The sequence below is a fragment of the Heptranchias perlo genome, chromosome 23 (genome assembly GCF_035084215.1).
Source record: "Heptranchias perlo isolate sHepPer1 chromosome 23, sHepPer1.hap1, whole genome shotgun sequence".
Lineage (NCBI taxonomy): Eukaryota > Metazoa > Chordata > Chondrichthyes > Hexanchiformes > Hexanchidae > Heptranchias > Heptranchias perlo.
In genome coordinates, this window is record NC_090347.1 from 43542179 (window position 1) to 43556942 (window position 14764).

At 48.0% G+C, this 14764-nt stretch overlaps 1 protein-coding gene across 1 annotated transcript in view; it reads left to right on the plus strand.

Annotated features, from left to right (window-relative positions):
• The window catches only part of LOC137341328 (unconventional myosin-XVB-like), a 372666-nt gene that overhangs the window by 154592 nt on the left and 203310 nt on the right, over nt 1–14764 (plus strand). The window contains exons 23-24 of the mRNA XM_068004452.1: nt 1801–1976; nt 5293–5383. Of these exons, the coding sequence (XP_067860553.1) occupies nt 1801–1976; nt 5293–5383 (267 nt within the window). The remainder of the gene's footprint in view (nt 1–1800; nt 1977–5292; nt 5384–14764) is intronic.

Genomic DNA, 14764 nt, shown 5'->3' on the forward strand with positions numbered 1-14764 from the left:
ACTGGGAAACAGTTGGATATATACAGGGTATACACCGTGGAACAATGGGATATATGGATAGTTTACATGTGGGACCAGTGAAATATATAACAGATATAATACACTCAGGACCAGTGGGATTTATAGAGAATTTACACACAAACAGTGGAATATCTGGAGGATACACATTAGGGACCGTGGGATATATAATGGGTATACACGGGAACTATGGGGTATATCAAGGCTATACAGTGGGGAACTATGGGATATATAGAGGGTGTACATCGGGGAACAGTGGGACATATAGAGGGTATACACTGAGGAACAGTGGGGTATATAGAGTGTACACCGTGAGAAACAGTTGGCTATATGGAGGGTATACACTGCGGGACAGTGGAAGATATAGATGGTATACACTGGGGAACAGTGGGATATATGGAATAGTTTACACTGGGGACCAATGGGATATATAGAGAATTTAAATGGCAACAGTGGGATATCTAGAGGCTACACACTAGGGATCAGTGGGATATATAGAGAGGACACATGGGAACAGTGGGATATATAGAGGGTATACATGGGAATAGAGGGGTATATAATGGGTATACACTGGGGAGCTGTATGGTATATAATCGGTATACATCAGTGCTGCAGAATATATAGGGACTATGCACTGGGGAACTGTGAGATATATAGAGGGTATACACCGAGGAACAGTAGGAAATTTAGAGAGTATACACTGCAAAAGAGTTGGATATATGAAGGGTATACACAGGGGAACAGTGGGATATGTGAATGGTTTACTCTGGGGACCAGTGAAATATATAACGGGTATACACTGGGAACCAGTGGGATATATAGAGTATTTACACAGGAACAGTGGGCTATCTGAGGAGTTGAGGATATAGAGACTATATTTGATCTAATACCCTTCCCCATTTCACAGTAAGAGGTTCCTATATCTCAGCTCACCGCTGTGGACTGACTGATGTGCCTGTGTTGGTAGAGTTGCTATAATCTGAAATTACCAAGGTTACTGGCAGGCACTGTAGATTATAGTGTAGCAAGCTCCCAGCACATCATTGATTGGACCCTCGGGGGGTTCTGCATTGCCCGTCAGGCCCTCCCACCATCTTCAATAAAATTCAAACAGAAGGCTTGGGGAGAGCCCTGGAACAGGGAAACCACCAAACAGAAAAAGGGATGGGCTTACCTGGGGGAGTAGCTGCTGGTCTGCTTGAACATGTGATGTCATGGAGGTCAGGGGGACACATGTGTGATCGACTGATCCTCTCTTCCCAAGCCTCAGTTCTTCATGCAGGGATTCCTGGCTGCAAAAATTACAAACACCCCAGCAGTCCGGGAGTGAATGTCTTTTGCCTACTAGGATTTCAGGCTATTTGCTAACAGAGGCCAGGAACCTAAGTCTAGACATTTGGGCTGACTACCAGACTGGGCACAGATTTAGCAGGGCTGCATCACCATGGGCTGCTCCAGAGATAAATGTAGGACTACTCATTGCTCTGTTTATCACTCCAATCTGGTTGTTTACGTGTACTGGATAAAGGGCCCGAGGTCTCTGTCAGTTTTGAGTAGTTTCAGGTGGCCTTCAGGCTAACAGAAGTTTGGGTGAGTGAGGCCGTTAATGAGAGGCAGTCTGGGATGCAGCCTTAATAATAACTCCAGTTGACCATCTCTGGACAATGGAAAGGGTTTACAAGAGACTGAGCACTGTAATGACACACAGGAGTGATATCGGTCTGTTGGGTTATGTTGAGGCAGATCTGGAATTTAATGGCACTCTGTCCATTGCTTTCTCAGGTATTTCTGAAGAAGCAGCTTTTCAATCAGTTGGAGAATTGTTGGGGGAAGACCCAGAACTGGGCAGCTCTCACCATTCAGAAGAACATCCGTGGCTTCATCAAGAGAAAGAACTTCCAGCTCTTCAAACACAAGATAGTCATTATCCAGTCTCACGTCAGGGGACACCAGGCCAGGTCAGAGACACCAATGCACCATCAGAGATCCCAGCACGTGTAAGATATATCATTGCCTTGTAGGCAGTGACGCAAGAATGAGAGGCCCCCATTCATCAGGCACTCTAACCAACTCAGAGAATGGTCTTTGCCAGCCAAACCAGTAAGTTCCTGGCTCCAGACACCCTTACTGGCAGTCACCCTTACTGAGAAAACCGAGAGACTGCTGTCACAAGACTGCCAGACTTATGAGAGGTAACAGGCCTCTTACTGTGGAAGTGAGTGGTGGGACTGGCTTTACTGCAAGGGACGAGATCACAAATATGCCGCTCCTGGGGGATTAAATTCCTTCCCTCCTAATCCCATGGGATAAACACATACAAAATAATGGGATGCACAGCATAGGTTTGGGCACAAACTGATGGAATCAGGGATCACAATCAGCCATCGCAGGGCCCAGGCCTGCTATGCAAATGGCCACTAGGAGCCAGATGTTGATGTCCAGCTTTCTGTTGGTCTCTGACCCAATACTCTTGACCACCAATTGTTGCCTGATGATAGATCCCCAAACACCACGCCACCCCCACCCCCTCTCCTCCTACAGGACACACCACATTGGCCCATAATGTGCTTAACCACAGAAGACTGCGCTGTAGTAATTTTATTTTAATTCGTTCATGGGATGTGGGCATCGCTGGCGAGGCCGGCATTTATTGCCCATCCCTAATTGCCCTCAAGAAAGTGGTGGTGAGCTGCCTTCTTGAACCGCTGCAGTCCGTGTGGTGAAGGTTCTCCCACAGTGCTGTTAGGAAGGGAGTTCCAGGATTTTGACCCAGCGACGATGAAGGAACGGCGATAGATTTCCAAGTCGGGATGGTGTGTGACTTGGAGGGGAACGTGCAGGTGGTGGTGTTCCCATGTGCCTGCTGCCCTTGTCCTTCTTGGTGGTAGAGATCGTGGATTTGGAAGGTGCTGTGGAAGAAGCTAACTTAGCCAACTAGGCTAGATAGGCATGAGTGATCCAGTGACCCAGTTCTCTTTCTTATACTGATGGATGGTGTGGCTCGTTTCTAAGAGACTTGTTGTAGAAACCAAGATGAATAATACAATTTGCATTCCATTGAAAGCTCCCCATGTAGGGAGTTCAGGCCTGAAATGATGTGCTTGCCAAAGTACTTCCTTGTACTTTCTTGGCAGCCATGCCTTCAGCTGTCTAGGCCCTAAGCTCTGGAATTCCTTCCCTAAACCTCTCCACCGCTCTACCTCTCTCTCTCCTCCTTTAAGATGCTCCTTACAACCTATCTCTTTGACCAAGATTTTAGTCACCTGTCCTAATGTTTCTTTATGTGGCTCGGTGTCAAATTTTGTTTGATTACGCTCCTGTGAAGTGTCTTGGGGGCTTTACTATTGTTAAAGGTGCTATATAAATGCAAGTTGTTGTTTTTGTTGCAGAAGGTGTGGGCCTGTATAATTTGCCGTTCACACAACCTGGGAAGCTAGATAAACACATGAGGGAGAAAGGAATAGAAGGATATGCTGATAGGGTGAGATGAAGTAGGGTGGGAGGAGACTCGTGTGGGGCATAAACACCAGCATGGACCTGTTGGGCCGAATGGCCTGTTTCTGTGCTGTACTTTCTATGTAATTCTAGGTAATCTACACTGTGAGAGCCTCACATGCAGAGGGACTGTTCCTGACATCGGAACATAGCAATTGCTAGACAAAAAAAGACCAAGGTCCATCTAGTTTGCCTTCTACCATCCGAGAGTAGCCCCTCAGAATCAGTCAGTATTTATTTGGTGAGCTGGGGTGGTGGGGGTGGGGTGGTGGTGAGTGGGAGGGGTGCTGCGGGCAGCTGTACCTGAGCACAGATCCACACGTATACCAGGCAGTCTGCTGGCATCCTGGTTTGAATTGGGTCCCAGGGATGGGTGGGAGACACTGAGCTGTGATACAGCGAGACTGTCAGTGACTAGCTCTCACTGTATAGCTCACAACAAGTCTCTTAGACAGCATTGCCCCTGCTGGACGTCTAACCTGTTGTCAGTAAGGACAAACTCCTGTCTACCTGGCACCTTTCACAACATCAAGACGACCCAAAGTGCTTCCTCAGCCAGTGAAGTGCAGTCACTGTTGTACTGTAAGCAAACACAGCAGCCAGTTTGCGGACAGCAAGCTCCCACAAACAGCAATGAGATAGATGACCAGATAATCTGTTTTCTTTCAATGGTGTTGGTTGAGGGATAAATGTTGGCCTGGACACCTGCTCTTTGATTGAACAATGCCATGGGATCCACCTAAGAGCTATGGGGGGGGCCTTGGTTAAACACTTCATTCGAGAGATGGCACCTCCAACACTGCAGCCGAAAGTATGTCTAGGTGCGGTCAGGCTCGGGCTCAGCACTGAAGCTTTCCTCCCATCCCTGTTCGCACGGTCAACTAACTCTCTGTGGTTAGGTCCGCATTTGAAGAATAGCAGCTTGGGCAAGGGCAGCTGCTACCCGTCCAACTCCACTCAACATGAGACGCTGGGGCTGAATTCCTCATCGATACCGGGGCAGTAATATTTTATTTCGAGTGGGCCAGAGTGGAAATCAGGGCGGGACCTGATTATGTCACATCCCCATCCCTATTTCCGCCCAATTATGGGCGCAGCATAACAAGCCCACCCGCAAGTGGGTGGAGCTATGCAAATACTACGATGTAATGCCCACCTTTGCCCCCTCAGCACAGGTAATGCCTGTTCCCCCTGCCGTCCAGTCTGTACTGCAATTATTAAGGGCTTTCAAAGGCAGTGGGGTTCCTAGCGTATTAAACTAAGGGCCAGAATTTGTCCTATGCAGTTTCTTTGGGCTGACCTACAGATGCTGCGGCCGAGCCCTTGCCATAAGTTCCCTGAGGCGGACGCCCCAGTCGTGCTGTTAAAAGGGCAATGCCCGCCCCAATATACGCAAACTCGAGGCAAGGTCAGGGCTGCCAGTCGCTGGAGGTTGGAAGACCTGTCCCAGCATAGATAGGGCAGCAGGTCTGGCTGTAAGGGCGCTGGAGGGACCTGGAACCTTCAGGCGATGAGGAGAGAAAGCTGGGTGGAAAAGAAGAGTCTCTTGGGGGCAAACTCGGGGATCTTGTACTCCCTCTCGCTACAGAAGTGTGGGTCAGAGATTCAGCATTGCGGTGCGGCAGCTCGACTCTGTTCTGGAGTGCGGGAGCACTGAATTTACCCTTCGACCCCAGTTATTAGCTTTTATCAGCAGTGGATAATGAGTTGTTGAGGCATGTGTGTCCACTGTCTGACTGTACCGTTCTCTAACACCGTGTACCAACTTCTCCACAACAGGTCTCGCTACAAGAGGTTGAAGAGGACCTTTATGCGGTTTGGGGCCGCAGTAGCCATCTCACGCACCATCGCTCACAGGAGACGCAATCAGGTTTGATAATGAGGAACTCACACCTGGTGCGAGCCTCCCCTCCCCTCCCCACAGACACCAGCGAGCGAGGTGGTAGAATGCCCCAGTGTATGGGTACATCAAAGGGTAGTGTCACAGCAGGGCAGATGGCACATGCACCCTCCACCCCACGCCAAACAATAAACTTTGATTACAGTCCGTGCCCTCGGGGAAGGACCTTCAACGCCCCTTCCCGGGCAGTGAGGACGATTCGTGAGATTTCTCAGTTTATGAATGCGTATTCAAGGACAGAAAGTCGTTGGGAGCGCGCTTGTGATTTACCATCGTAAGGTCCCAGCGGGCAAGGCTCCTCGCTGGTAACACGCGTTCATAAAGTCAGGCCTGGTATCTCAGCTGCAGAATAGTGCAGGGAGACCTGAAGCAGGCAGGTGATGAAATCACTTTAAACCGACCAAATAGATGTGATTTCCTGTAGGAGTCCTGACTCATGCTCGAAACATCAATTAGTAAAAAAGAAAGACTTCCATTTTCATAGCACCTGTCACGGCCTCAGGACATCCCAAACTTTACAGCCAATGAAGTACTTTTGATGCGTAGTCATTGTTGTAATGTAGGAAATGTAGCAGCCAATTTGTGCACAGCAAGATCCCACAAACAGCAATGAGATAATTTACCAGATAATCAGCTTTTTGATGTTGCTTGAGGGTTAAATATTGGCCAGGGCACCAGGGAGAACTCCTCTGCTCTTCTTTGAAATAGAGCCATGGGATCTTTTACGTCCACTTGAAAGGGCAGACAGGGCCTCAGTTCAACATCTTCTCTAAAATTTGGCACCTCTGACAGTGTAGTGCTCTCTCAGTACTGCGCTGAAGAATCAGGCTAAGATTCTTGTGTTGAAGTCTCTGGAGTGGGGCTTGAACCCACAACCTTCATGACTCAGAGGCAAAAGTGCAACTAACTGAGCCGTGGCTGATACCACATTATCACCATCAACATCCTGGGGGTCACCATTGACCAGAAACTTAACTGGACCAACCACATAAATACTGTGGCTACAAGAGCAGGTCAGAGGCTGGGTATTCTGCGGTGAGTGACTCACCTCCTGACTCCCCAAAGCCTCTACAAGGCACAAGTCTCCGCTTGCCTGGATGAGTGCAGCTCCAACAACACTCAAGAAGCTCAAAACCATCCAGGACAAAGCAGCCCGCTTGATTGGCACCCCGTCCACCACCCTAAACATTCACTCCCTTCACCACCGGCGCACAGTGGCTGCAGTGTGTACCATCTACTGGATCCACTGCAGCGACTCGCCAAGGCTCCTTCAACAGAACCTCCCAAACCCGCGACCTCTACCGCCTAGAAGGACAAGGGCAGCAGGCACATGGGAACAACACCACCTGCACGTTCCCCTCCAAGTCACACACCATCTCGACTTGGAAATATATCGCCGTTCCTTCATCGTCGCTGGGTCAAAATCCTGGAACTCCCTACATAACAGCACTGTGGGAGAACCTTCACTACACGGACTGCAGTGGTTCAAGAAGGCGGCTCATCACCACCTTCTCAAGGGCAATTAGGGATGGGCAATAAATGTCGGCCTCGCCAGCGACGCCCACATCCTATGAACGAATAAAAAAAAAGTGGGGAACGCTTATGTTCTGATAAATCCCTCTTGAGCCCATGGCCTGGGATTTCCTTGGAGCTGCTCCCGCTCCACTGCCATAATTCTGCCGGGACTTCACCAGAAGTGTGGCTTTCCGTTTACGCCACATGTACGTTGAAGTTACAGTGATGGTTTGGGAGCAGCTCGGAGGAAATTCCAGATCCAATAATTAATTTCTCTTTTCAGCTTTTACCAGTTGAGGTACTTCCTTTTCTCCTTAGACATCATGTGAGTAATTACAAATGTGGTCTGCACTTCAATAAATACTTCTCTGACTGAATCAGCTCTGAACATGAACATTTGATGTGGCTCCAAATTAGGGACTTGTTGCTTGACTTAGAAAGAAAGAAGAACTTTCATTTATATAGCACCTTTCATGACCGCAGGATCATAGAATCATAGAAGGATGTCCTAAAGAGCTTCATAGCCGATGAGGTGGCTGAGAGGTTACGGCAACGCACTGCTAATCCATTATGCTCTGCATGCGTGGTTTGAGTCCCATCCTCATCGTTATTACATTTGCTAATTTCAGTGAGTTGAGCTGATGTCATTGAAAGGGGATTTAGACTACATGGATTGGAATTAAAGATTGGCAGTGAAACAGTAATTGAGCAATGGGAGGCCTCCAAAGAGGAGATAATTTGGGGACAGAATAGACGCATTCCCACAAGAGGGGAAAGAAGGGCATCCAAAGCTCGAGCTCCCTTGATGACTAAAGTTATAGAGATTAAAATGAAACAGGAAAGAAGGCTTATAATAAATGTTAGGCTCATATTACAGTCAAGAACCAAGTTGAATACAAAAAGTACAAAGGAGAGCTGAAAAAAGAAATAAGTGGGCCAAGGAAAGTGTATGAGAATAGATTAGTGGGTAGCATAAAAGAGAAACCAAAAGTCTTTTACAAGCATATAAATAGTAAAAGGTTAGTCAAAGGAAGGGTGGGGCCGATTAGGGACCAAAAAGGAGATCTTCTTGTGGAGGCAGAGGGCATGGCTGAGGTACTAAATGAATACTTTGCATCGGTCTTCACTGAAGAAGGGGATGCTGCCAATGTCACAGCAAAGGAGGAGTTAGAGAATTTGCATAGGATAAATATAGATAAAGAGGAAGTACTTAAAGGTTGGCAGCGCTCAAAATAGAAAAGTGGGAAGTGTGCTAGGTTACTGAGGGAAGTAAGGGTGGAAATTGCGGAGGCTCTGGCCGCAATCTTCCAACCCTCCTTGGATATGGGAGTGGTGCCAGAGGACTGGAGGATTGCAAATGTTACACCCCTGTTCAAAAAAGGGGTGAAGGATAAACCCAGCAATTACAGGCCAGTCAGCCTAATGTCGGTGGTGGAGAAACTTTTAGAGACAATAATCTGGGACAAAATTAATTGGCACTTGGAAAAATATGGGTTAATAAATGAAAGTCAGCACGGATTTATTAAAGGCAAGTCGTGTTTGACTAACTTGATTGAGTTCTTTGATGAAGTATCAGAAAGGGTTAATGAGGGTAGTGCGGTTGATGTGTATATGGACTTTCAAAAGGTGTTTGATAAAGTGCCACATAATAGACTTGTTAGCAAAATTGAAACTCATGAGATTAAAGGGACAGTTGCAGTGTGGATATGAAATTGGTTAAGGGACAGAAAACAGAGAGTAGTGGTGAACGGTTGTTTTTCAGACAGGAGGGAAGAATACAGTGGTGTCCCCCAGGGGTCGGTGTTGGGACCACTGCTCTTTCTGATATATATTAATGACCTGGACTTGGGTATACAGGGTATAATTTCAAAGTTTGCAGATGACACAAAACTCAGAAATGTGGTAAACAGCAAGGAGGTTAGTAACAGACTTCAGGAGGGCATAGACAGACTGGTGAAATGGGCAGACACATGGTAGATGAAATTTAACACAGAGAAGTGTGAAGTGATACATTTTGGTAGGAAGAATGAGGAGAGGCAATATAAACGAAATGGTACAATTTTAAAGGGGGTGTGGGAATAGAGAGACCTGGGGGTGTTTGAAGTCTTTGAAGGTGGCAGGACAGGTTGAAAAGACTGTAAGCAAGGCATATGGGATCCTTGGCTTTATAAATAAAGGTATAGACTATAAAAGCAAGGAAGCTATGCTAAACCTTCATCAAACACTGGTTAGGCCCCAGCTTGAGTATTGCCCAATATGGGCACCACACTTTAGGAAGGATATCAAGGCCTTAGAGAGGGTTCAGCAGAGATTTACTAGAATGGTACCAGGGATGAGGGACTTCAGTTATGTGGAGAGACTGGAGAAGCTGGGGTTGTTCTCCTTACAACAGAGAAGGTTAAGGGGAGATTTAATAGAGGTGTTCAAAATCATGAAGGGCTTTGATAGGATAAGGAGAAACTGCTTCCAGTGACAGAAGGGTCGGTAACCAGAGGACACAGATTTAAGGTAATTGGCAAAAGAAGCAGAGGCGACATGAGGAAAAAAAAATGTATGCAGCGAGTTGTTATGATCTGGAATGCACTGCCTGAAAGGGCGGTGGAAGAAGATTCAATAGTAACTTTCAAAAGGGAATTGGATAAATACTTGAAGGGAAAAAAATTGCAGGGATATGTGGAAAGAGCAGGGGAATGGGACTAATTGGATAGCTCTTTCAAAGAGCCGGCACAGGCACGATGGGCCAAATGGCCTTCTTTTGTGCTGTATCATTCTATGATTCTATGATAAGCACTTTTAAAGTGTAGTCACTGTTGCAATGTAGGATTTAAGGCACTTGGTATTACAGGAAATATAGCTGCATGGACAGAGAGATGGCTAGGGGGACAGAGAACAAAGAGTAAGGGTAAATGGATAGTTTTCAGATTGGCAGGATCTGGGTATAGGTGTGACCATGGTTCTTCACCAGGTCCTCTTGTTTTCCATTTATAGGTGACTAGCACAGATGCATTTAAGGGGAAGCTAGATGAACAGATGAGGGAGAAAGGAATAGAAGGTTATGCTGATAGGATTGGATGATCCATCTCAGCCTCCTCCCGATATCCCCACCATCACGGAAGCCAGTCTTCAGCCAATTCGATTCACTCCACGTGATATCGAGAAATGGCTGAGTGCACTGGATACAGCAAAGGCTATGGGCCCCGACAACATCCCAGCTGTGGTGCTGAAGACTTGTGCTCCAGAACTAGCTGCACCTCTAACCAAGCTGTTCCAGTACAGCTACAACACTGGCATCTACCCGACAAAGTGGAAAATTGCCCAGGAATGTCCTGTCCACAAAAAGCAGGATAAATCCAATCCGGCCAATTACCGCCCCATCATTCTACTCTCAACCATCACCAAAGTGATGGAAGGTGTCGTCGACAGTGCTATCAAGCGGCACTTACTCACCAAAAACCAGCTCACCGATGTTCAGTTTGGGTTCCGCCAGGACCACTCGGCTCCAGACCTCATTACAGCCTTGGTCCAAACATGACCAGAAACTTAACTGGACCAGCCACATAAATACTGTGGCTACAAGAGCAGGTCAGAGGCTGGGTATTCTGCGGCGAGTGACTCACCTCCTGACTCCCCAGAGCCTTTCCACAATCTACAAGGCACAAGTCAGGAGTGTGATGGAATTCTCTCCACTTGCCTGGATGAGTGCAGCTCCAACAACACTCATGAAGCTCGACACCATCCAGGACAAAGCAGCATGCTTGATTGGTACCCCATCCACCACCCTAAACATTCACTCCCTTCACCACTGGCGCACTGTGCTGCAGTGTGTACCATCCACAGGATGCACTGCAGCAACTCGCCAAGGCTTCTTCGACAGCACCTCCCAAACCCGCGACCTCTACCACCTAGATGGACAAGGGCAGCAGGCACGTGGGAACAACACCACCTGCACGTTCCCCTCCAAGTCACACACCAGCCCGACTTGGAAATATATCGCCGTTCCTTCATCGTCGCTGGGTCAAAATCCTGGAACTCTCTACCTAACAGCACTGTGGGAGAACCTTCACCACATGGACTGCAGCGGTTCAAGAAGGCGGCTCACCACCACCTTCTCAAGGGCAATTAGGGATGGGCAATAAATGCTGGCTTTGCCAACGACACCCACATCCCATGAATGAATTTTTTAAAAATGAAGACGGGTGGGTGGAGGCTCATGTGGACTATAAACATTGGCATGGACCTGTTGGGCCAAGTGGCCTGTTTCTGTGCTGTACATTCCATGTGATACTATGTAAATGATTTGGAGTTAGGCAGAAGAAGATTGATATCGAAGTTTGGTGCTGACACAAAAGCAGTGTGTGTGTGTGTGAGTGTGATTGAGTGTGTAAGTGAGTGAGTGGGCTATAAATTGGGCCCTCTATGGACCGTTTTTTCGGCGCTACATGACCTCTCGAAGTGCCAAGATGGCATATTGGCTGCGCACGCAGGTTTCCAGCGTGACGTGCGCCAGACGCCATCTTGGCATAGGTATTAGCGCATGCGCAGAGCGCAAACGCCGGCAGCATGTAAAGTAAGGAAAAAATGTGTACAATCAGTGCGCCACACTGATTTAAAGTGATAGACACTATTTTGGAACTTAACACTCAACTCAACACACAGTCTTAACCATGACCATCATAACATGTCTTAGAGTGCCTAAAGGACCCCCCCATCAGCACCATTTAAAGGGACTATCCTTCTGTCCACCTCTTGCACCAAGGCTTCTAATAGAGAACCTTGGTGCATGCACTCTCGCAGGCCTGGTACAAACTCAAATCGGCAGATTGGTGAAGTCTGGCATGCAGATTGGAGGATGTGATATTTAGTAGTGCACAACCTTTATTCAATGTTTTAACATGTTTTCATCAGTTTTAAACATAGGGATGGGACCTGCATCTGTGTTTTACGTGTGCGATGTCTGAACGTGCAGACAGCAGACTGTTATTTTTAGCAAGTAACAGGTACTGGCTACCTTTAAGAGATTTTAAGAGACATCGGGCGCTAAATTGGGCCGTGTAGCGCCCGTTGTTTAGACGCTACGCGGCCTCTCGAGCCGCCAAGATGGCGTCTTGACTGCGCACGTACGTTTCCAGCGTGCCATGCGCCAGACGCCATCTTGGTATAGGAGTTAGCGGATGCGTAAATACCGAATGCCGGCTGCATGTAAAGTAGGGAGAAAATGTCTTCAATCAGTGTGCAACGCTGATTTATAGTGATAGACACCATTTTGGCACTTAACGCTCAACTCAGTGCACAATCTTAACCCCAACCATCTCAACATGTCTTAGAGTGCCTGGAGGACTCCCCACTATTTAAAGGGACCATGCAGGATTTACATGTTAGTGGCTGGATTATTGCTTCTGTCTGCCGAGACATTTGTAACTGTTTTTGAAGATCTCCTATACTTGAATACTAGGACGCGGGAACATAGCCTAACATTTACAGCCAGGGCGTGCAGGAGTGAATTTAGGAAATGCTTCTACATGCAAAGGGTGGGAGAAGTTTGGAACACTCTTCTGCAAACAGCAGCTGATGCTAGCTCAATTGTGAATTCTAAATCTGAGATTGTTAGATTTCTGTGAACCAAGGGTATTAAGGGATATGGGACTAAGGCGGGTATATAGAGTGAGGTCACAGGTCCGCCATGATCTCATTGAATGGCAAAACTGGCTCGAGGGGCTAAATGCCACTGCCACTTGCTGCCTCTTGATATGTGCCACCTTCTCCTGCAAGAAAGCGAGACGTGTGTCTGGGTGATGCCTGTAATGATTGAATAGCTGCCAGTGTGTGTGGCCTGTGAGTTGTGTGTGTGTGGCTTGCAACAGTGGTAATGTGTGAGGATGAGAGGAAGCAACTGGTTGGAAGAGTTGAGTAATTATGGAAAGAGTTTATTGGTGTGTGGGTGATGGGGGTGTGGTCCGTGGTGCAGTTGGTCGGAGACACCACTTGACAGTTGACTTCACTCACCTTGACCACTCGTGTCAAAGCATTGAACTTCTTCCTGCACTGCATCCATGTTCGTGGTGCTGTGTGCCTGGCATTGACTTCGTCCCCCAGCCTCCCACTGCCTTTTGGGTATATGTCTGGAGGGCCTCTTGCCCCCACCCCCCCCCTCACCCCCCACCGCTCCCCGTGGATATAGGATGTCCCTCCTTCTGTCCACTTCTTGCACCAAGGCCTCTACTGCATCATCAGAGAACCTTGGTGCGCGCACTCTCGAAGGCCTGGTACAAACTCAGATCGGCAGATTGGTGAGGTCTGGAGTGCAGATTGGAGGATGTGGGATTTAGTAGTGCGCAACCTTTATTCAATGTTTTAACATAACTCATCAGTGTGTAAACATATCTGTTCTTCCTGCACTGCTTCTGTGTGTTTTACTTGTGTGATGTCTGATCTCCATTCAGACTCCGTGCAGAAAGCAGATTGTTATTTTAGCAAATAACAGGTATCTTCTACCTTTAAGAGAGTTTAAGAGACATCCTCCCTTTAAGAGATTGGGGCTCCCCCTGCTGGTGGAAAGTGTGAATTGCATTGAATCGACTTGCAAGGCCTGGGTCTGAACACAGCCTGCAGGTGAGTACTGAGGCAGAACAAAGCTCTCGTCCTGCCTGCGCAGGGGTCATTGGGCGTGGGTTAATAACCGATCGTGCTACCCCCGCCCAATAATTGGCCCGATCAAACTTTTCCCCCATTCCCCCTTTAAGGGATTGGGGCTCCCCCTGCAAGTGGAAAGTGCGCATTTCCTTGAATCCTCGTGTCAGGCCGAGTATTTAACGTTGCTGTCAGGTAAGTCCTCAGGCCGGACAAATGTCTCGTCCTGCCTGCACAGGAAGCACCAGGCACGGGTTAATTGCGGATCACCATACCCGCTCCTGGATTAGGGGATTAACCAATTTAACCCCCAGTGAGTGTGTGTGAGGACAAAGCAGCCCGCTTGATTGGCACCCCATCCACCACCCTAAACATTCTCTCCCTTCACCACCGGCGCACTGTGGCTGCAGTGTGTACCATCCACAGGATGCACTGCAGCAACTCGCCAAGGCTTCTTCGACAGCACCTCCCAAACCCGCGACCTCTACCACCTAGAAGGACAAGGGCAGCAGGCACATGGGAACAACACCACCTGCACGTTCCCCTCCAAGTCACACACCATCCCGACTTGGAAATATATCGCCGTTCCTTCATCATCACTGGGTCAAAATCCTGGAACTCCCTACCTAACAGCACTGTGGGAGAACCGTCACCACACGGACTGCAGCGGTTCAAGAAGGCGGCTCACCACCACCTTCTCAAGGGCAATTAGGGATGGGCAATAAATGCCGGCCTCGCCAGCGACGCCCACATCCCATGAAGGAAAAAAAATGAGAGTGTGTGTAAGTGTGTAAGTGAGTGAGTGTGCATGTGTATGTATGAGTGTGTGTGTGAGTGAGTGTGCATGAGTGTGTGAGTGTGCATGTGAGTGTGTGTGTGTGTGTGAGTCTTTGAGTGTGTGTGTGAGAGTTTTTGTGTGTGTGTGAGTGTGAGGCTGTGTGTGTGTGTGTGTGTGTGAGTCTGTGTGTGAGAGGTGTGGGTGAGGAGCAATGTTCACATCACGGCCATGACTATTGTGACCTCAGGTCATTGAAGGATGTGAGTTTACACAGGAATCATCACAGAGCTGCTCAGTAGCTGGGCGAGGCTCTGCACAATCTGTGTCACATAAAGTATGTGACAAAGGCCAGTGATTAATGCTGGTGCCACTCAAATGCTGTGTGTACTTTGCCAGGGTCAGGAGTCAACCTGTGACAAACAGAAGTCCTC